This window comes from Panthera tigris, chromosome B2 (genome assembly GCF_018350195.1).
Source record: "Panthera tigris isolate Pti1 chromosome B2, P.tigris_Pti1_mat1.1, whole genome shotgun sequence".
Lineage (NCBI taxonomy): Eukaryota > Metazoa > Chordata > Mammalia > Carnivora > Felidae > Panthera > Panthera tigris.
The window spans coordinates 47,301,509-47,325,649 of record NC_056664.1 but is presented as its reverse complement, the minus strand read 5'-3'; the positions used below and the strand labels follow the sequence as shown (position 1 = coordinate 47,325,649).

Genomic DNA, 24,141 nt, shown 5'->3' with positions numbered 1-24,141 from the left:
TGCAAATTTATTATCTTACAGTTCTATATGTCAAAAGTCCAAATGGGTCTCACTGGGAAGGCTAAATCAAGACTCAAGGAGGAAGCACCAGGGTAGAATCCATTTCCTCGCCTTTTCTTACTTCCAGAGGATGCCCACATTCTTTAGCTCATGGTCTCTTCTTTCTTCAAAGTTAGCAATGGGTGGGTCCAGTCTTTCTCATGATCCATCACTGACATTGATTCCCTCTTCCACATTTAGTACCCTTATGAGCTCACACGGATAGTCCAGGATAATCTCCTTACTTTAAAGTCAGCTGATTAGCAGTTTGAATCCATCTGCTACCTTAATTCTCTTTTGTCATGTAATGTAACATATTCAAAGGTTCAGGGGATTAAGACATGAAATCTACCATGCTTCAAATCACAGTTCTGTTCTCCTCTGTTAGTTCCACTGACTAACATATTCAATTTTGTTCTGATCCTACAGGTCTCTTTTTGCAGAAAATGCAAATGTACTGCAGAAGTGGTTTGAAAAAAGCTTTATTATAACACATTATTTTAGGAGTTGACAATAACCTAAATTTATGTTTTCTTTTCAGGGATGACAATGAAACACTTATTGTATTTGGCTGCCACTGCTGGTTTCCTGACTATTTTGATTGTAAGAGTATGTGAGGATTATATGTTTCATAATTACTTTCCAGGAAAGGATAAGAGCTCCTCCTGTAAAACTCATTTCATTATAGACATTGTTGTGTGGATGCTATGCCCTTTACTCACCTCTGCCTCACCATAGACTCTAGCATGCAAGTACCACTCTTAATTTCATATTGCAGGGAAAAGAACCAAAGCATAGGGAGGTGAAGTCATGTGGCCAATGTCAGAATACTGGCAAGTGGCAAAGCTTGAAAGTAAACCTAAACAGTTTAGCTCCATGGGTTCATGCCAATTTCATTTACAGCCCCTCTGGATGATTAAAAAAGCTGAGAATGTAGAGCATATAGCCAATCCATGCATTTTCTATGACTAAATGGGAAAAAAAATTGTTTGGATTTTGTTTAACCCAGAAAAAGTAAGTATTTCCATATCCCAATTGAATTATTTGATTTGTGACTATAACAAGAATTAAACATATCAAAATTAAATATAAAATGAAAGGTGTGAACAGCAAGAAGAGAAGTGTGAGGGGGGCGCCTGGGTGGCACAGTCGGTTAAGCGTCCGACTTCAGCCAGGTCACGATCTCGTGGTCCGTGAGTTCGAGCCCCGCGTCAGGCTCTGGCCTGATGGCTCGGAGCCTGGAGCCTGTTTCCGATTCTGTGTCTCCCTCTCTCTCTGCCCCTCCCCCGTTCATGCTCTGTCTCTCTCTGTCCCAAAAATAAATTAAAAAAAAAAAAAAAAAAAAACGTTGAAAAAAAAAATTGAAAAAAAAAAACAAACTCACAAACTGTGAGATCATGATCTGAGTCAAAATCAAGACTAGGATGCTTAATGGACTGAGCAACCCAGGTGTTCCAAGGCTTAAGAATTTTAAATGAAAAAAAAAAAAAAAAACATAAAACAAATTAAGCCCCAAACACAAATTCATTACATAAAATTTAAACATTAAGCCTAGTTGAAGTAAAAAACAAACTGTTCCTCTTTGTCCAATGAAAATAAACAATATGATATATTCCCTTTTTAGACTCCAAGTAGAGACCAAATAGACTACCAGGCTTGAATCTTATTTTAAACTCCCCTTCAATGTTAGAGTTTACTGAGATAGTAGGCATCTACTTGGACAAAAATCACTTTTTACTGAGATATAGTTTTCTGTGAGAATCTAGTAGATGTTACACAAAAAGATCTTTGTAGGAAAAGTACAGGAAATCGTGATCAGGTAATAAGGAGATCTGATCTTGTCTGAGGTAATTCGAGACTTCTCTTGGAATGAGGTGGTGGTAGACCCATATCTGAAGGGTTAATTGTCATCACCTAGTAGAGCAAGCCAAAAGAGGATACTAACAAAGCGACAGGCTTGGACTAATACTCTGAGGCAGAACAGAAGCTGGTACATTACAATAACTAAAAGAAAATCACTGAGACAAAAGCAGATAAAAGTAGGGGAGCATGTCTTAAGTAGAGGCTGAGAAGTCAGCAAGATCTTCATAGACCTTATAAAAGATTTAGTTTTTCTTTCTAAGAAATTGTTGAAAGACTTAACAGGAAAGAGACCCATTGTGTCAGTGTTGTGAAATATTTACTCTGGTAGATTCCTGCAGAATGGATTGTGGAAGACTGGATAGAGGGGTTGGAAGGAGAGTGTAGGGGGGGTTGGTATGTATTTGAAGGCTGGGAGGCCAGTAGGAGGTCAGGCTATAGCCATAGTCAGTCCAGGTGAGGAAAGAGAAATCTGAGAGGTAGGAGAAAAAAGGAAGAGAATGTGTTGTCCCCTACATGGAGAGAAAGACTATTTCTACACTGAGAGCTTAGTCAGAGGAGTTAGCAGCCAATAGATCGAGTAGAATGAAGACATTACAAGAATATTGAACTTACAAATTAAGCTTGTTGGTGACCTTAATAGGAGCTGTTTCAAAACAAAATATCTCAACTTCAGAACTACTGGCATTTTGTATGGAATAATTTTTTTGTCAGGGGAGTCTGTCCTGAAACTTTCAGGATGTTTAGCAAAATCACTGACTTGTATCTACAAAATGGCAGAGTACTCGCCCCAACCCAGTCATGACAACCAGAAATTTCTCCAGACATTGTTTAATTCCAGGGAAAGGAAGAGGGGCTTGAGACGGGGTATATTACTCCTACTATAGAACTTTTGTTTTACTGGAATAAGTGGGGGAAGGGTGAATGCAGACTATATTACTGGAGGGTGGGAAATTACAGACAGCCAGTATGGGCAACATTTTCAGAAATTGCGATAGGGAAGGAAAGTGGAAAGTACAGTGATTGAGTGGGGAAGTGGAATAAATGCAAAGTTTTGTTTGTTTAAGTTACCAGCAACATGATCATGAGTAAATGCCAGTGGGAAGGACCAAGACAAAAGAATGGTAGAAGATATACTGGAAAGATAATGAGTAATGTGAAATTTGAGAAAATGTGGAAGAGAATGGAGTAAATAACACTGGGGACAAATAGCTTTTGAAAGAATGACTTTTTTTCATTTTTTGAGGAACTGTTATACTATTTTCCATAATGGCTCTACCATTTTACATTTCCACCAACAGTGTATCAGGATTCCATTTTCTCCACATCCTTGCAACATTTGAAGTCTTTTTTTTAACAATAGTTCACCTAATAGCTGAGGTGACATCTTATTGTGGTTTTCACCTTTATTTCCCTGATGATCAATGAGGTTAAGTACATTTTCATATACCCCGTAGACCATTTATATGTCTTTTTTGGAAAAATGTCTGTTTAGGTCCTTTGTGTATTTTTTTAATCAGGTTATTTGTTTTGTTTTTGCTATTGGGTTATATGAGTTTTTATATATTTTGGATATTAACCCCTTATCAGGTATATAGCTTAAAATATTTTCTCCCATTCATTAAATTGTCTTTTTATTTTGTTGATTGTTAAGGAAACAATTCTTGCTGTGCAGAAGCTTTTTAGTTTGATATAGTCCCACTTGTTTATTTTTACTTTTATTGTCTGTGCTTGCCAAGACAAATGTCAAGGAACTTTATACTTATGTTTTCTTCTAGGAGTTTTCTGATTTCAGGTCTTACATTTAAGTCTTTAATCAATTTTGAGTTGATTTTTATGTATGGTATAAGGATCTAATTTCATTCTTTTGCATGTGGATATCCAGTTTTAAATTTGCCAGGAGGGTAAGTCTTAAGTTACATGTTTTTACAATATACACAATAATAACAATAGTTATAATAAAGGGGCAGGGGGAAACTTTGAGAGGTGATTGTTATGTATGGTCTTTTGTTTTTGTTTATGGTCTTGATGGTTTCACAAGTGTATACTTACCCAAACTCCTTGAATTGTATACATTAAACGTGTATAGCTTTCATTGTCAATTATACCTCAATAAAATAGTTTAAAAACAATAACAACAAACAACAACAACAACAACAACAACAACAAAGTATGACCTGTTCAGTAGTACCACAAAAGGTAAGGGGGAAAGAATGAGAACAGATATAGGTAGATTGGTAGACTGGCCAAGAGAACCTAAAACAGCTATCATCAGATATTGTCTCTTTACTGAGGAAACTAGGACATATCACAATCTGCTGAGAGAAGTAAATGCTATTGAGGTAGAGTGCACAAGTTCTACAATAACATTGTGGAAAAAGACAAAGTGAGTTAACGAGGTAAATTAATAGAATTGATGAGAAAAATTAACGAGCAATTTGAGATTAGAAATCCTGATTTGGGATGACACCAATATCTGTCATTTTGTGGGATATTTTTCTGACAATGCTCATCTGACTCCATGCAGGCAAAGAAATTTTTGGTCCCATCCAAAATGGGGGTGTTCCTAAATAATGATGGGCAGGGAAAAGATTCGATATTTTAGCAAGAGAGTTGTTGAAATAAGAGTACATGAATAGAAAAGAAAGAAAATTCAAGAGCGGGGACATGGAGAAAATGAAGAATGAGCTAGAATGCTAGAGTATGTTGAAAAGAGTGATTGACCTTGGCAACTTGGAAGAGCAGGAACTGATGAGGCAGGGAAAAGTTTGCCCAGGGGATTTGGGAGGTATGGCACTTGGCAGTGATTATGAGATATAGACTGTGATCATCATGGTGGAGACTAAAGACACTTGGAGGAACCATCCAAGAGAGGGAGAATTCAAGGGGCCTGTGATATCAGGTGGCTGGAGTCATCCATGTGAATGCGGCAGTCCCTGAGTTGACTGAAGAAATGGGTGGACAGGATGAATTTGTTTCAGGAGACCCAATTTCTGTGAATGAGAGGAAGTAATAGGGAAACTGTCATAGGAGAGTAAACGGCCAGTGATGAGAGGGTAGAGCAATATGTCATGAGTTTCAGTGGAGCAGAGTTCAGAGGAGCAAGGGAAGTTATATCTTGGAAATGGTAAAGGGATTCTGGTGGGTTCCCCACCTTTCCTGTAGTCTAGACTAGAGCTACCTGGAGTATAAAGGAAAATAGCATCACATGAATGTGTTTTTGAAAATGATGTTCACAGGGGACAGTCTCTAGAGAGGTCCTCCGGATTTCATATTTTTGCCTTTCCCCCATACCATTTTATGTTGGCATAAAGTAAATGACAATAACTAGTCTATTTGAATAAGGTATGGTGTTGGATCTCATCCATTCAGAGACTCTGCTTATAGCCCTGTGGTAGCTGAGCAATAAATAGATACTACTCAAATTATACTACCTAGGTTTTGCCACTTTTTTTTGGTAAAAGGCATGAGTAAATGTGATACATAACATACACACGAATGAAGCTGCTTTTCATAGCAATTAATGCTAACCTAAAATATTTTTTTTTAATTTTTAAAACATGTTTATTAATTTATTTTGAGAGAGACAGTGTGTGAGTGGGGTAGCGGCAGAGAGAGGGAGAGAGAGGATCCCAAACAGGCTCCATGCTGTCAGCACAGAGCCAGACGTAGTCCTCGATTCCACAAACTGTGAGAGGATCATGACCCGAGCTTCAATCAAGAGCCAGATGCTTAACGGACTAAGCCACCCAGGTTCCCCAAATGCTAACACAAAATATTAAGGTCATTTAGTTTTCTTGTTAGTTGAAGGATAAAAGGTAAACAGCTTAAAAGAACAGTCAGGAATTCTAGATTGTAGCTGATTTGCATTCTACTTTATATGTACACATACAGATGTAAACATTAATGCTTTTTTCATTTGCATTAGATAAAAATATAGACTCTGAATTGGAGATAGCAGGGGCTTTGTATTCAATAATGAAACTCTTAGATTAGACACATCCTTAAGATTGTATTCAAGTGCAAGTGGTTTATTTGGGAAACAAGGAAAACACTTACAGTAAATGGAGTGGGGAAGGAGCCAAGGAAGGGAATCAAGATATCTTCCACTGTGATTCATATTGCCTGATAAAAAGTGCTTTTACATGGCCCAAAGTACCAATCATAAACTGGGGGGGAAAAAGAATCACAGAGCATTCAGTGCATTATGCTACAGACTTATAAAATGTCAGATGACATTCAGAAACCCACAGAAATAGCACAGGAGAAATGGATACTAATCTCCTGAGCTATCGTAAATTTTAAAAGGCTGTAGATCGTGATTTATTCAATATAAACCACAAATTCATACTGCTGTAGGTCTGCCAGTGATTTATTATGCAAGACGAATTGCACATGGAAGAAGCGACACTAATTAATAGCTTTCTGGTAACAGGCAAAACCAGCTCCAGTTCCATACAACACACTCCTCACTGAATTGGCAACTGTCCAAGAAGAAATCGTTACTGTACATAACAGCCTCAGGAGAGGGGTAATTCCATCAGCCAGCAACATGCTGAAGATGGTAAGATTAATTAAATAGCAGCGACGATGATGTCAGTAGTAGTAATAGTGTTAACTGAGCTTTTACTTAAGTTCTATTCACTTGCAATCTACTAAAAGTTTGGTCTTCCCAAAGAAAACTTTGACCGAGCAGCAAAAGAAACAGAGGCATGGAGAAGGTATGTAACTTTCCCCAAACCAGTGATTTTTTGTTTGGTTGGTTTTAAAGTTTGTTTTTATTTTGAGAGAGAGAGAGAGAGAGAGAGAGAGAGGGAGCGTGTGTGAGCAGAGCAGGGCAGAGAGAGAAGGGAGATAGAATCCCAATCAGGCTCCACACTGTCAGCATGGAGTCTGATGTGGGGCTCAAACTCACAAACCATGAGATCATGATCTGAGCCAAGATCGAGAGTCAGATGCTTAACCAACTGAGCTACCTGGATGCCCTCTCCCAAAATCACAGTTATTAAATGACAGAGCAACAATTCCAACTCAGACAGTCTAACTCCATTCATAATATACCCTGGGACAGTGCTTTATAAACTTGAGCATGCTAAGAATTACTTGAACAACTTGGTAAAGCACAGATTGCTGGGCCCCACTGTCTGAGATCCCGATTTGGAGAAGTCTGGGGTAGAGACCACTACAAGCTCACAGCTGAAGCTCATGCTGCCAGCCAGCATTGTCAGCATAGTGAGCTTTAAGTGAGAGAGGCGTCTCATAACTGTCTTCATTGGGGAGCAGCCCAGAGGCTAGACACTCACCTGAGAAGCAAGATGTCCAGATTCTAAGTCAGGGGTGCTGCCAGATAAACAAATATTGACAAATCTAGTTCCCAGTTCCCTTGCACCTTAAAAGATAAGACAAATGGTCTTTCCACTATAAACCTGCTGTGTGAGCAGATTAAGTGCTATAAAACAAACAAATTCAGATGTACCAGGTGATTAGGCTTGTATTGATTATCTCCCAGAAGTATCCCTCAGGTTTCTGGGCAACTTTATCCTAATTCCTTTAACCCTGGATGGACGTAAGGTACAAGAGTTAGAAATAGTGCAGGCTCTGGAGGGTGATTCTAAAGGACAGCTTTCTCATGGAAATGACAAAGGGTGGAAAGTAAGTGAATAAAAAAATTATTTTGAAATTTATCTCTTGGTCATCTTAGAATCAAAAGTGTTATTCAAACAAAACAATAAAAATCAGCAGCTATCATAGTCAGTCTTGCATTGTGAGTGATGTAACTGACATGTATATTGTGCTCACTGTTGACAGGCACTCTTTTAGAACCTTATTACATTAACTCACTTATTTATTTATTTATTTATTTATGTATTTATTTAAGTTTATTTATTTTGAGAGAGGGAGAGAGGGAGAGAGAGAATCCCAGGCAGGCTCCACCTGTCAGCACTGAGCCACACATGGGGCTCAATCTCACAAACCATGAGATCACAACCTGAGCCAAAATCAAGAGTCAGACACTTAACTGAGCCACCATGCACCCCTACATTAATTCATTTAAATCAATAATTCTGTGATGTAGATTATACTATCATCTCCATTTTGCAGATGATGGATCTGAACCTCAGAGAAATTAGCTAACATCCAAAGTAATAAGTACTGGATAAGTCAGGATTCAGATGCAAATGGTCCAACTCCAGGCACCTGCTCTTAACTATTTGCCTCCCTTAGGACAAACAGCGTTCAAACTTCTTGGTTTCCAGGAAAGCAAACACAGTTAGGAGGTACTAAAGAAAAATTTTAGAGTAAATGGAAAATATAACTTCTGATTTCAGAGACTTTTTTTATTATGAATTAAAGGTAACTACAAAGGAAATAGAACACAATGTAAGAATAAGTATATTCAAGTGCTAAAGAATAAAGGTATGAAAGATCAAGACAATAAATTAAGCGCACCAGTAAAACTGAATCATATTTTATTTTATTTTTTTAAAGTTTACTTATTTACTTCGAGAGAAGAGAGAGAGAGATGGGGAGGGGCAGACAGAGAAAGAGAATCCCAAGCAGACTCCATACTGCCAGCACAGAGCCCAATGCAGCGCTTGAACTCATGAGATTCGAGATCGTGACCTGAGCCAAAATCTAGAGTTGGACACTTAATGGACTGAGCCACCCAGGTGCCCCAAACTGAATCATATTTTAAAGGAAATATGGGAGTTGAATTGTTCCCATAAACAATACATAGGACATGGAAAGAAAGGAATTGATAGAGTTACAGCAGGGCTGAAGAGCTGGTCATAACTGCCAGGCGGAGGTTTTCCAAAAAGAAAAGTTTTCATACATAAGGTTAGAAGCTGATTAAATGGAATCAGGTATTAAGGACAGAATTCATAGCTTTGGTGCAATAACCATAAATACTCACTTGTGTTTTTAATCATGGATACATCACCCAAAAAAGAGTATCTTTTTTTTTCAAGTTTATTTATTTTGAGAGAGAGAGTATGAACAGGAGAGAGGCAGAGGGAGAGGAAGAGAGAAAATTCCAAGCAGGTTCCGTGCTGTCAGCCCGACAAATGGCTTGAACCCATGAACTGTGAGATCATGACCTCAGCCAAAATCCAGAATCAGATAGTTGACCAACTGAGCCACCCATGAGTCCCCCCTCCAAAAGGAGTATCTTACCACCATTAATCAGAGGTAATATTCTAGAGAGATTCTGCAAAGAGGTCTGAACCACAGATAGTATGTAATGAATGTTTCAGAGAGTTATACAAGATAAGCATACTCAGACGGAGATTAGCACACAGGATGTTTATTGGAGAACAATCTCCAGAATGACACCTACCTGTGGAGGTAGAGAGAGAAGCAGCATTGGGCATATAGAAAAGCTGGGTTTTGACATTGTCATGACAGAGGTTTCAGCTAATTTTTCAGGAAGCTGTACAGCTAGGACGGCCCTTCTGAATTGTCCTAAGTTGGAGGGAGGTGGCCTGTCATTTACAATTCCCACATCTACCAGTTGTTAGGTACAAACTACCTCCAGGAAGTGATTTTGCTCCTGGATGAGGACAATTTTTAGAAAGGACAGACAAGAGAGCTGTGAGTGGGCGGGACTCCCACCTTGCAAGGAAATCAGTGCTTCTGTTTAGAAAGCAACCTGCTAGTGCATCACAACATGCACAACAAGCAACTAGTTGTAAATTATCCGGATGATTTCTAGTCCTAATCACTTGGTAACCTGGTCATAGTAGGCAAGATTACTAGTGCATGCAATGATGATATTCCCACTGCCAGGAGATCCTGGGACTTAATGGGATGTGTTGTGTCATCTCTACTTCCTCAGTTAAAATGTATCCACCAGTAAAATACAACTTTTGTTGCATGAAACAATCAAGGCCTACAGTTAGGTGTCATACAAAACTTATTCTGAAGAGTAAGTGAATGACTTATGTCTCAGTCTATATTACAAAACAAGGTCTACAACTTTTCTTGATAATGTGTTGCATGAAGATATTGATACAGTCTTTTAAGTGGATGTACACCATGTGAGGATTAGAGTATTAGGGAGAATTTTGCCACAGAGTCCCGTAACTGGTGATACAGACTTCCTGCCTTTCAACTTACTTGGAGATACACCTGACAAAATTCGTCAACTCAGCACAGTTGACACACATTAAGAGTTAAGAACATATACCCTGAAGATATAATAAGCTGGATCCTACTTCTTTTTTGGTTCCTTATTGGTTGTGTCATCCTGAGAAATTATGCAACATCTCTGTGCCTCATTTTCCCCATTTGCAAATGGGGATAATAATAGTACTTCTCTTGTGGAGATTCTGTGAGCCAAAAGGGAATATACATACAGAATTGGTAACAGATCCTGGCATGTAGTATTAGCTACTATTTTTTATTATCATTTGTCATTTTAGATGGAGATGTGTGACACTGTACATAGCCATCATTTATTTACTGAGCACATAGTATAAGATTTGTCATATCATAATTGTATTGCATGAATTATTACATTAAAACTTTAGAACAAGCTATTAGGCATTGAGGGTCACATTTTATAGAGGAAGAAACATATTCAAAGAGATTAAATAATGTTTCAGAGAAAAAACTACTATCAAATAACAGAATGGAGGGGCGCCTGGGTGGCTCAGTCAGTTATTTGTCCAACTTCAGCTCAGGTTATGATTTCACAGTTCATGGGTTCGAGCCCCATGTCAAGTTCTGAGCTGTCAGCATAGAGCCTGCCTCCCCTTCTTGCATTCTCTCTCTCTCTCTCTCTCTCTCAAAAATAAATAAACTTAAAAAAAAAAACAGAATGGAGTTCTAACCCTGATCTGTTTTGCAGAAAGCATTTACTTAAACTTTTTCATACTTCTGAGAGAGAAATGCTACATCTAAGCATTACTACCAAATTTTGATTTTGTAAATTCAAGGGCTAAAGTAGTAAGTTGAAAGTTTCGTCTTCCTCTTCTAACCAGAACATTTAATAATATTATTTAAATTGTTAGCTTATACAATTGAAGATATTGCTAACCTTGGCTTTTTAGAAACAATAAACTAAAATATTATCATGGAAATAGCAATAAGACCAAGCACTTATACTTTACTCTTCCACTGTAGGACTGGAGTGAGGAAGCTGCACAAAATGCCAGAATGTTGTCAACACAGTGCGAATTAAGAGAGAGCAGCGCACCTAGGAGGCGAATTACAAGTAGGTATATGTCTACATGTCTCACCTTGGTACTCAGAAGTCATCGGTGATTGTTAAATACCCTGGCAAGGGTAAGTTAAGTCTTTTGGTATATTATATGGGCCCCATAAATGGCACTAGATTGTGGCCCACTACACTTTTATTATTATCAATTTTTAAACTTGGATATTTCAGAATTTCAAATTCCAGATTCTGATCATCAGAAACAAGAATCAAAACTCTCAACATTATAGAATAGTTGAGTAATACAGTGATAACTGGATGGAGAGCTGGATAGCTGGAAGTTGTCTATTCTATGTAGTTATCAGCTACACACAACAATGCATTAGGGATATCTTTGGCTTTGAAATACTAATACAGATGATAGGTGAGTTATATTCAAGTCTACTGGGCTGTACATGTGAACAAATTTAGGTGCTCAAAAATGAGTCCATCTCATGACATAAATGTTAGGTGGATCATTGCTTGTTTCCAGAAAAGCCATTAATACTTCCTACACAAGTAGACATTATTAACATTTTTGAGATACTTGCTTGTTACGAAATATTTCAAAGATACTAATGAAACTTCCATATTTACAGGTTATTGGGCATCTTTGCCCAATATTGTTGGCCTGTGAATTAGCAATATGAGTCTCAGAGAAAGGTAGATAATTCCTGAATACCATGTTTGGTCAAGAACCCACATCACCAGTGGATGGCTAAATGAGCAAATGTTTATTTCATGGTCCTTGCATAATGAATACCTGTGGGTAGCTGTTTGTGAGTCACAGGCCCTGTTACAACCCACAGGCTGCTTGGATTGGTTTCACCCTTCTCCATCAGCTTGGAGACTGAAATGTCGAGCTGATTTCCAAGCTTGCACATCATCTCCTACTGTCGACTTCTCACCAAACCTAAGTACCACAAATTCACTCATCAGTGGGAAAGATGATTGCCAACAGAGATACAGCTGAGTCAGCTTTCTTTTTATAAGAGATTGCTTAGATGATAAGAGAAACATTCGTAAAATGGAAGTGAGGAAAGTGTCCTTATATTTCCAGGTTTCATAGAGTATGACACAGACTTTTTTCTCCCTTTCAGATACTTTTTGTGGAGAAAATATGCATTTGACATCTTATGCTATCTCATGGTCAAATGTAATTGAAATCTGGTACAACGAATCTAAATATTTCAAGTATGGGGAATGGACGTCAATGGATAATGGCATAACAATTGAGCATTATACTCAGGTAACCTGCATACTTGCAAATATACGCATTGTTTAAATGACTATAAGCATGTGTGGAACATAGGTGACTGAGAAAATCATTCTACCTTTTCCTGCAAATTTACACTTGACCCACTGAGTTCCTGCTATCATTTGGAACACAAGGAAGTGTGATTCCCTCAATAGCTGGCTTGGAGAAGCTGCTTAACTGCTTAGTCTCCGTTTTTATACATTTGATTTTCTGGAAATTAACAAAATCATAAAACATCAGTGTCACTTATATATTACATTTCTGATATTTGTAAAGAATGAAAATAACAGTACCTTATAATACAGAGAATCCTCTTCTTTCTAGTTTATTTTTATTGTAAAAAATTGTATGTATATAATATTATTTATATACACATATATTATGTATACATACATATATGACACATAATAATTATCTATATATGCATATATAATATATGTATATATTTTATAAAATTTGTCATTTTAGTTACTTTTAAATTATGCAGCATTAATGTTCAGTAGCATTAACTGTATTCAAATTCTTATGCAGCAATCACCACTATATATCTTCAGAACTTTTCATCTTCCCAAACTAAAGCTCTGCACCTGTTAAACAACAACTTCCTATTTCCTCTGTGTCCAGACTCTGGCAATCACCTTTCTACTTTCTGTATCTATGGATTTGATTACTCTAGGTACCTCATATAACTGGAATCATAAAAATTTTGTCCTTTTGTGTCTGCCTTATTTCACTTAGCATTATGTTCTCATTTGACATCCATCCATGTTGTAGCATGTGTCAAAATTTTACTCCTTTTTAAGGCTGAATAATATTCCATCATATCTGTTTACCACTGGTTGTTTATCCATTCGTCCACTGATGGGTATTTAAGTTGTTTCCAATTTTGGCTATCGAGAATAAGACTAGTATGAACATTGGAGTTCAAATATTTATTCATATCCTGCTTTCAATTCTTTTGAGTATGCACCCCTAAGTGGAGTTGCTGTATCATATGGAAATTCTATGTATAATTAATTATTTGAGGAGCTGGCATATTGTCTTCCATAATAACTGCATTATTTCACAATCCCAGCAGCAATGAAGTTTCTGGTTTTTCACATCCACACACTGTATTGGTCTGCTTGGGCTGTCATTACAAATATCACAGGCTGGATGGATTAAACAACAGAAATTATTTTCTCATAATTCTGGAGGCTGAAAGTCTGTGAACTTCTGCAGCATAGTTTGTGAGAGCTCTCTTCCTGTCTTCTTTTCACTATATCCTTGCATGGAGTTTCCTTTCCTTTCCTCTGCTAATGCTTGCAGAGAGAGGGGCGGAGTGGAGAGAGAGAGAGAAAGAGAGAAATAAAGAGAGTACAAGAACCAGAGCTAGCACTCTAGTGCCTCTAGTGCCTTCTCTTGTAAGGACACAAATCCTATCGGATCATGGTCCCACACTTATGACTTGTAAATTAATTCCTTAGAGATTCCATCTCTAATTAGAGCTGCTGGGTTAAATCAGGTTGTTTGGTTTCTTGTTGTTGAGTTATAAGAGTTCTTTACATATTCTAGGTATCTATCCTTTATCAGGTATAGGATTTGCAAATATTAATTCCTATTACATGGACTGCCTTTTCACTCTGATAATAGTATGCTATAATGAACAAAGATTTTTAATTTTGGTAAAGTCCAATTTATCTATTTTTTCCTTTTCTGTCTGTGCTTTTGGTGTCACATTCAAGAAATCACTGCAAAATTCAATATCATGAAGGTTTTTCTTTGTGTTTCCTTCGAAGAGTTTTTTATGATATTAACTCTTACACTTAGGTATTTGATCCATTTTAAGTTAGTTTTTTATATGGTATAAGGTACTCTCCATTTGCTTGTATGTGGATATCTAGTTTTTTCCCACTTTTTTTGTCCCCCTTGAATGGTCTTGGCACCCTTCTTGAAAATCATTAGAACATACATGTGAAGATCTATATGTGGAATGTCTATTTCAGTTCATAGGTTTATCTGTCTATTGTTATGCCAGTGCCACTGTTTATAGTAAGGTTTGATATTGGCAAATATAAGACTTCCAGTTTTGTTCATTGGCAAATATAAGACTTCCAGCTTTGTTCTGCTTTTTCAAGACTATCTACCTATTTAAAATCATAGACTTAATCACTTATAGATAACAATGCAGAAATTCTAAATAAAAGATTAGCAAGTAGAATTCTTATTTTAAGATTGATACCCTTGTACAAAAAGGGTATGTGCTAGGAATCCAAGAATGTTATAACATTAGACTATGTATTCATATAATTTACCTTATCAACAGAGGATAAAAATAAAATGGTCACCCCGAGAGCTAAAAATCTGACAAATTGTGACATCAATTCCTGCCTTCTATTTCTGTCAGATAAAGGTAGACTAGACCCACTATTTACATCATAAGACCTTTAGTTTCATCATACTCAGATAATAATATTTACTCTTCCAAAGACTTAAAAATTTTATTGTTTAATTCCCACTACGCACCTATGATGTAGAAAATGATATTATTATATCCCACTTTAAAAACAATAAAATTTCAAGATATAAATCAAATTGGTAAATACCATACAACCAGAAAGTGGTAGAGATAGAATTTGAACTTGAGTCATTTTGCTTCAAAGTCCAATTCATAACTCTACACTATGCCTTTTCCCTGATGATTAAGTAAATTTCCTCCTATGCTTTGATTTTTTTAAAATCTTTATTTATTTTTGAGAGAGGGAGAGAGAGACAGAGCATGAGCAGGAGAGGGGCAGAGAGAGAGACACACACACACACACACACACACAGAGAATCTGAAGCAGGCTCCAGGCTCTGAGCTGTCAGCACAGAGCTCGATGTGGGGCTCAAACCCACGAACTATGAGATCATGACCTGAGCTGAAGTCAGACGCTCAACCGACTGAGCCACCCAGACACCCCTGATTTTTTAGATAACCACCAAGCAGTCTTCATCATGTTAACTGATTGTCCACATAGATTTGATAAGGGAATGAGCCAGGATTAGGGATGGCCACTAAGTGTGCATATGCATGTTTGTTGTCCAGACACATGGAAATCTTGCTATTTCTATGAATTCCTAATAAGTAATGCTCAAAGAATACTGGAAGCAAACATGTTTATTTTAAGCCATGGGTAACAATATTCGTATTTTAATCATTTAGCAAAACATCAAATTATTAATTAAAAACATCTCTTTGTCTTTACAGGTAGTTTGGGCCACTTCTTACCTCATTGGGTGTGGAATCTCATCATGCCCCAAAAGAATGTCAACTCAGTATCTCTATGTTTGTCACTATTGTCATGAGTATGTATTATACAGCTTTGTTTCACATAGCTGTTAGAAATATATCCTCCTTACATAATCCAGTTTCTCAAACATTACGTAAGAAAACACAAATATTTCACTTCAGTTAAGCAGAACTTTAGGGATAAAATGTCATTTAGCCAATACCTAAAATATCACACATGTATTTTTATTTATATCATATTCATTTTAAAGTTTATTTATTTATTTTGAGTGAGAGAGAGAATGTGCACAAGTTGGGGAGGGACCAATGTCGTGGGAGAGAGAGAGAATCCCAAAAAGCCTGCACTGTCAGGCAGAGACTGATGGGGGGGTTCAAACTCACGAACTATAAGATCATGACCTAAGCTGAAATCAAGAGTCAGATACTTAACTGACTGAGTCACCCAGATGCCCCTATATCACATTTTTTAAATGAATTTATATCTCATTAGTAGAATGTCCAAAATCAAAGCTATTACCAGTAGTCTTGTTATGTGTTATTGATTAGCATAAGCAAAGAAACAATATTTACTTAAGCAATTCAAGAGTATATTTAGAATGCAAGGGCAGAAATATAGTGGAATATCAAGAGTAAACAAACAAAAATTGAAGTGTTCTCATGGTTAGCTTTTTAGTCTCTCAGTATATGTCTTTTCTTTAGAAATTAAATTTCCATGTTATCATGGTATGAGTACAATTCCCACAAGAGATAATATGATTGCTTCAGTGAAGAATAAGTAGACTCCACAACTGGGGTTATAGAGTAAGATCAGTTTCAGATAATGATTGCAGAATCCCACAAGGGCACACTGTATGGCTCCAGTGGTAATTATGAAAAATTAGAGACTGTTCAGAACAGGATATATTCCCCTAATAGTTTACCACAAATATCTGTTTACATGATGTTTAACTGTTATCCCTCATTTTTGTTGCAAAATAAAAGATGTTCAATATAAATCAGCAAAAACTATTTATCTGGTAATATGCTACCATATTCATACTTCAAATAGGGCTCCTATATCAGTATAGATTCAATAGATATATTCATATAATAGCTCTATATGAGTTATTTTGTCGTCTTATCATTTCTTGATTTCAGTAGTTAATATTTGTTATGATTTTATCTATGTAATTACTATTGAAGGCAATAAGATCTCTTTGCATCTACCACACATAAATTGTACTAAATCTTTGCTGGGGCTGGTGGTCTCTAGTGAATTTCTGACAATACACAAAAGTAAAACATACAGAGATGTGGTAGGATAATTTTCTATGGCAAAGATTAGCCCAACTGTCTGACAAAAATCCCTTCTTAAATTAAGTAATAATTTTCTTTTATAAAGTGAAATTTAGGGGTGCTTAGAGGGCTCAGTTGGTAGAGCATGAGACTCTTGACCGCAAGGTCATGAGTTCAAGTACCACATTGGGAATAAAGCTTAGTTAAAAAAAAAAGTAGGAGGAAATAAAGTGAAATTCTAACAATTCAGATATCAAAGGGGGAAATTATCAAATAGAATGCTGAACATTTATTTTATTTTCCAAGCATATTAAGAATTGGCTATCATCCACATTGTTTTGTTTTTTATTGTTTTTTTTTAGATGTCTGCAGGTAAGACTGTCTTCTCTGAATTTCATATTAGCTTAGAACTAGAGACTCTCTCTACTCTCTCTCCCCCAACTCTGTCACTTTATATTTAGCCATACTGAGGGACTTTCATCTTTTACAATGCTCCCTGTGTTTCTACACAAGCAGCAACATGTATCAAGTTTTTCATGACATCGTGCAAGATGAAGTTAGAACATCTCCAATTATACTCAAAATTTTCTAACATCCTCTTTTACATGACTATTCACAAAGTCCTTATGAGTATAAATAAAGAAAAATGACCTATTGTAAGTGATTCTAAAGCTCTTCTGCTTGGTAAGATTTGACTGTTCATAGGCCCCAATCCTGTTAGAACTTGACTGTCCAAATAGGTGTAAATTGTCTGAAAACATTCTTGGGACCCCACAGTTACCTTTTATACATTCAAAAAGATAAATTTTCATCATTGTAAATCTAGAAATCTTAAACCGATCTTAAATATTATAATCATTATCTAGAAGTGGTTTTCAAAAACTGTTTTCAAAGTTTATTATAAAAAGTAAGTAAACTTTTATATGCATTGTTCAAACATCAATTTTATTACATCAATTTTTTCTTTATTCTGTTTTTAAGGGGCAATGATCTTGCCAAAAGGAATGAACCTTATAATGTGGGAAATCCATGTGAAGACTGTCCAAATGACTGTGAAAATAAACTTTGTAGTAAGTTTTACATTCAGTTTGCTTAATGTAGACTGTTGACCCAGGAGCCATGTGTCCTTAAAATTAAGCATTTGACAATATTGCACTTTTCTATAACTTTTATCTGAACCATCTCACAGGAAAGATCAATATTCCCAAAGATCACTCTCCCAGAGTGACCAAGAAGATGATTGATTAAATCTATTGGAATGGAAATTAGAATGTCTAGGCCTAAACTCAAGTTCCCACCCTAAAGTTAATGACCCTAATAGGGGAAACCTGGATAAGATGTAAATAGAAGTATAAATTTTTCTGTGCTCTATAAAAAAGTTTCTGGGTTCTCTCATTGCAGCCTTGGAATTAGACATACTCTTTCAGGATACCAGCGTTCTCAGCTTTCTTGCTACTCCATAACTCCCCTACCTGCCTGACCACTTATTAGGGCAGGTAATTTCTTACTGAGTGATCTTTATTCTTCTATGTTCCTACTGACACATCAGAACATATTAGACAATAGTCACACTGTCCCCTTACAATACTTCCTTTTCTTTCTTTTTTTTTTTTTTAATTTTTAATGTTTATTTATTTATTTTTTTATAAAGAGAGAGAGAGATGGAGCATGAACAGGGAGAGGGGCAGAGACAGGGAGACACAGAATCTGAAGCAGTCTCCAGGCTCTAGCTGTCACCACAGAGCCCAATGCAGGGCTCGAACTTGTGAACCACAAGATCATGACCTGAGCCGAAGTTGGCCACTTAACCAACTGAGCCACCCAGGTGCCCCTACTTCCTTTTAATTCTTAAATAAACCTTACCTACAACGTGGTATTCACTAAATGGCATCCAATTAGATAGCAAAAGTTCCTTTAGATGGCAAAGTTCCTTTTTCTAGAGCCTTCTGAAAACAATTCCTTAATCCCTGAGGATAATGTTGATAAGAAAATTTTCAAGAAGTTTATAGAGAAATAACTAACCCAGGAAAAAAAAAATCTTTTAACTTCAGACTTGGAAAGCCAGAAGACTTATTTTCCTACACCTGACCAAGTCATTCTGTTTACTTTTATTAATTTTTTTAAAGTTAATTTATTTATTTTGAGAGAAAGAGAGAGTGTGTGAGCAGGGGAGGGACAGAGAGAAGGTGAGAGAGAGAATCCCAATCAGGCTCCACACTGTCAGCACAGAGCCTGGCATAGGGCTAAAACTCATAAACCATGAGATCATGACCTGAGCAGAAACCAAGAGTCAGACGCTTAACCAACTGAGCCACATAGGTGCCCCTATTTACTTTTAAAGTAAGCAAAATGGATTCTTTTTATCTCTCTCAAATTCTCTCTCTCTTGATAGATAGATGATAGATAGATAGATATTCTCTTTCTCGTTTTCCTTTATTCTTTCTTTTTCTTCCTTTTGTCTCACTTTCAACTTCACTTTTTACACCACATTTCTGGAAAGAAATGTTGTTTGAGAAAGAAAATGTCTACTAATTATCTATGTTTGGTGAATGGGGTACATTTTCTTAATTCAAAATATAAAAGCTATGTCTATAGTGGAAAAAAAAATGTCAGAGAAGTAAAATGAGAGTAGGAAAGAGAAAGTATTACTTAAGAAGGTTAAATCTATGACAGAGAAGATGCATATCTTAAACCCTTTGATCACCTACAGATGCATGAGAAGATATGAAATATTGAAGAAAGATAGATATCTAAAATTGGGCCACCCTGGAATGAAAACAAACCTAAAAATATAAAGACCTGGATATGTAGGTATAATCAACTTAGTGTAATTCAAATAAATTTTATAAAAGCAAAATTCATGCTTATAAAATAGGGAAGTTATATAAATTAATATAGTGTATATAACAGTAGTAAAAGCAGTTAGTTCTAAGAGGGAAATTCATAACAATAAATACCTCTATTAACAACAGCTAAAAAAGAGCTCAAAACAACTTTACTTTATTCCTCAATTACAGAAAGAACAAACTAAGCTCAAAGTTAGCAGAAGGAAGAAAATAACAAAAATCAGAGTAGTAATAAATAAAATAGAGACTAAAAAGACAATGGAAAAGATCAATGAAAGAGCTGTTTTGTTAAAGATAACCCAGAAAAATCTTTAGCTTTAGTCACACAGAAGAAGAAGAAGAAGAAGAAGAAGAAGAAGAAGAAGAAGAAGAAGAAGAAGAAGAAGGAGGAGGAGGAGGAGGAGGAGGAGGAGGGAGGGAGGGGAGGAGGGGGAGGAGGGGGAGGAGGAGGAAGGAAAAGAAGAAAATAGAGGACTCAAATAATTAAAAATAGAAATTAAAGAAGAGACATTATAACTGAGACATTATAAATTAAAGAAGAGACATTATAAATTAGAGACATTATAAAGAAGAGACATGTACCACACAAACCAAAAAGAACATAAGAATGCTATGCACAACTGTATGGCAACAAATTAAACAACTAATTTGAAGAAATGGATACATTCCTAGAAACATACAACTTACAAAGACTAAATTATGAATAAATAAACATGACCCCACCAAGACTGAATGACAGAATAATTATATTCTGTGAATATAATTATGTTCTATGAATAAGTAGAAACTGTGAACAAAGTACTAGGAAGTAGATTGAATCAATAATAAAAAAACCTCCCAACTTAGAAAAGCTAGAGACCAGATGTCTTTACCAGTGAATTCTACCAAACATTTAAATAACTAATACCAATACTTCTAAAACTCTTCCAAACTCATTTTATGAGGCTACCATTACCATGATACTAATATCAGGTGAGAACACTGCAGTAAAAAAAAAAAAATTACAGTCCAATATATCTGATGAACATAGATGCAAAAAGAGCAACAAACTTTAGCAAAACAATTGCAACAATACACTGAAAATATCATACACCACAATCAAGTGGAGTTTATTCTATGGATAAAAGAATGGCTCACCATCCACAAATCAGACAATCTGATATACCACACCAAAAAATTTAAAATAAAAATCATATAGCCATCTCAATAGATGCAAAAAAAGCATTTGACAAAATTTGACATTCTTTCATGTTAAAAACTCTCAAACTGGGTATACAGGGAACTTACCTCGACATTATAAAGGCCAGATATGACAAGCCCACAAAAAGTATTATATTCAGTGGTGAAAAGTTTTTCCTCTAAGACCATGAATAAGAGAAGAATGAATACTCTTACCACTTTAACTCAACATAGTACTGGAAGTCCTAATCAGAGTAATTTGGCAAGAAAAGAAATACAAATAATTAAAATCAGAAAGCAGAAGTTAAACAGTCTCTATTTGATGACATGACAGTATGTATAGAAAACCAGAAAGACTCCACCAGAAAACTGTTGAAATTAATAAGTGAATTCATTAAAATTGCAGAATACAAAATCAATATACAAAAATCCATTATTTTAAGTACACTACCAACAAACTATCAGAAAAAGAAATTAAAAAAAAAACAATTGCATCAAAAAGAAAAAACACCTAAGAATAAATTTAATCAAGGAGATGAAAGATCTATATATCAAAAATTTTAAGACATTGATGAAATATACTGAAAAAGGTACAAATAAATAAATATATTCCATGTTCATGGATTAGAAGAATTAATATATTTTTAAAATTTCCATACGATCCAAAGCTACCTATAGATTCAGTGCAATTCTTATCAAAATCCCAATGGTATTTTTTTTAAGTTTATTTATTTATTTTGAGAGAGAGAGAGAATGAGGGAGAAAGAGAGAGAGAGAGAGCGTGCATAGGGGTGGGGCAGAGAGAGAGGGAGAGAGAGAGAATCCCAGGCAGGGTCCTCAACACTGTCAGCACAGAGCTGAATGTGGGGCTCAAACCCACGAATTGTGAGATCATGACCTGAGCCAACATGGGTTGCTTAACTGACTGAGCCACCCAGGTGCCCCTTCAATGGTATTTTTCATAGAATTAGAATAAATAATCCTAAAACTTACATGAAACCACAAAAGACTCCAACTAGCCAAAGCAATCTTGAGACAAAAGAATAAAGCTATGGTATCAAATTCCCTGGTTTCAAACTATATTACAAAGCTACATATAGTAATCAAAACAGCATGGTATTAGTATAAAAACTGACACATAGATCAATGCAACAGAATGGAGAGCCCAGGAATAATCCAACTCATACATGGTTGATTAATTTACAACAAAGAAGCCAAATACATGCAAAGGGAACAGACAGTCTCTTCAATAAATGGTGTTGGGAAAACTAGGCAGTCATAGGCAAAAGAATGGAACAGGACCCATATATTACACTGAACACAAAAATCAACTCAAAATCGATTAAAGATTTGAACATTAAACCTGAAACCATAAAACTCCTAGAAGAAAACATGGGGGCAAACTCCTCAACATCAATCTTGGTAATGATTGTTCGGATTTGACACTGAAAGCAAAAATAACAAAAGCAAAAATAAACAAGTGGGACTGCATCAAACTAAAAAGCTTCTGCAAAACAAGGAAATGCATTAACAAAATGAAAAGACAACCTATTGAATGGGGGAAAACTTTCAAATCATATGTCTGATAAGAAGTTAATCTCCAAAATATATAAAGAAATTAGAAAGCTAAATTAAGGGGCGCCTGGATGGCGCAGTCGGTTAAGCGTCCGACTTCAGCCAGGTCACGATCTCGCCGTCCGTGAGTTCGAGCCCCGCGTCAGGCTCTGGGCTGATGGCTCGGAGCCTGGAGCCTGTTTCCGATTCTGTGTCTCCCTCTCTCTCTGCCCCTCCCCCGTTCATGCTCTGTCTCTCTCTGTCCCAAAAATAAATAAAAAATGTTGAAAAAAAAAAATTTAAAAAAAAAAAAAAAAAGCTAAATTAAAAAATCCAATTAAAACATTGGCAGAGGAACTAAATTGACATTTTTCCAAAGATGTCCATATGGCCAACATGTACATGAAAAAGTATTTAACATCACATCATTTCCCCAGGGAAATGCAGGGATATAATGCATACCTGTTAGAATGGCTCTCATAAAAAAGACAAGAGATAATAAATGTTGGCAAGGGTGTGGCAAATAACAAACCGTTCTGTGAAGTTAAAGGGAATGTAAATGGGTGTAGTCACTATGGCAAATGGTATGGAGGCTCCTCAAAATATTAAAAAGTATAATTAACATATGATCTAGCAATTCTACTTCTGGATGTTTATCTAAAAGAAACAAAAACATTAACTCAGGAAGATATTTACACCTCTATGTTCTTTGAAGCATTACCTATAATAGCTAAGGCATGGAAACAACCTAAGTGTCCATTGACAGATGAATGGATAGAGAAAATATGGTGTGTGTGTATATATACATATATATACATACACATATATCTGTATATATGTGTACATATATATATACATATATATGTATATATGTGTACATATGTATATATGTATGTGTATGTATGTATGTATATATATATTCTCTGTATATAGTGTAGTATATACTATGTATAGTATACTGTGTATCTGTGTGTGTGTGTGTGTGCATGTATACACTATCTATACTGTTCAGCTATAAAACAAATGGAAGTCTTATCATTTACAGCAACAGGGATGGATCTTGAAGGCATATTCTAAGTGAATAAGTCAGATATAGAAAGACAAATACCATACGATCTCACTTACATGTGGAATCTAAAAAACCAAACACACAGATACAGAGAAAAGATTGGTGATTTCCAGAGGCCTTGGACATGCGGGGTGTGGATAATTTCATTTATGTGTTTGAGAAGTTTATCTGTTTCTTCAGTGATGGTGAATGTTTGAGATAATACGGTGTAAACATGCTTTGTCCTTCCAGCTAACCCCTGCCTCTACTATGATGAATACAATAACTGTAAGATACAAAAACGTAGTTTTGGATGCAGCCGCCAGTGGGTTCAACAGTTCTGCAAAGCTAGTTGTCTGTGTGACACGGAGATAAAATAATATGTTTGCAACTATAATATGCTGTTAGAAAATGTCTGCTGGATTACACCTTCTACCTTACTTTGCTTCTGTAGCTTTTGCTGAGTTTCATTTGGTTTTAATTACATGTGAGACCCTAAGCTTTACTAAGCACATACAGGCATCAGTAGATTTACATCAATGCCACCCACTCCTGTCCTGATCCAACACTGGTTTAAAGTTCCTTACTACAGAAGTGAAGCGTCCAGCCCAA

General features: G+C 36.1%; 1 protein-coding gene across 1 annotated transcript; it reads left to right on the top strand.

The window, feature by feature from the left end:
- Nucleotides 1-582: 582 nt before the first annotated feature.
- CRISP1 (cysteine rich secretory protein 1) lies at nucleotides 583-23,909 on the top strand. The gene is made up of 7 exons (XM_007095508.3): nucleotides 583-648; nucleotides 6,335-6,463; nucleotides 11,026-11,116; nucleotides 12,199-12,347; nucleotides 15,586-15,683; nucleotides 17,884-17,972; nucleotides 23,782-23,909. Exons 1-7 carry the CDS (start codon nucleotides 583-585, stop codon nucleotides 23,907-23,909), a joined length of 750 nt encoding a protein of 249 aa, XP_007095570.1.
- The last annotated feature ends 232 nt before the right edge of the window (nucleotides 23,910-24,141 follow it).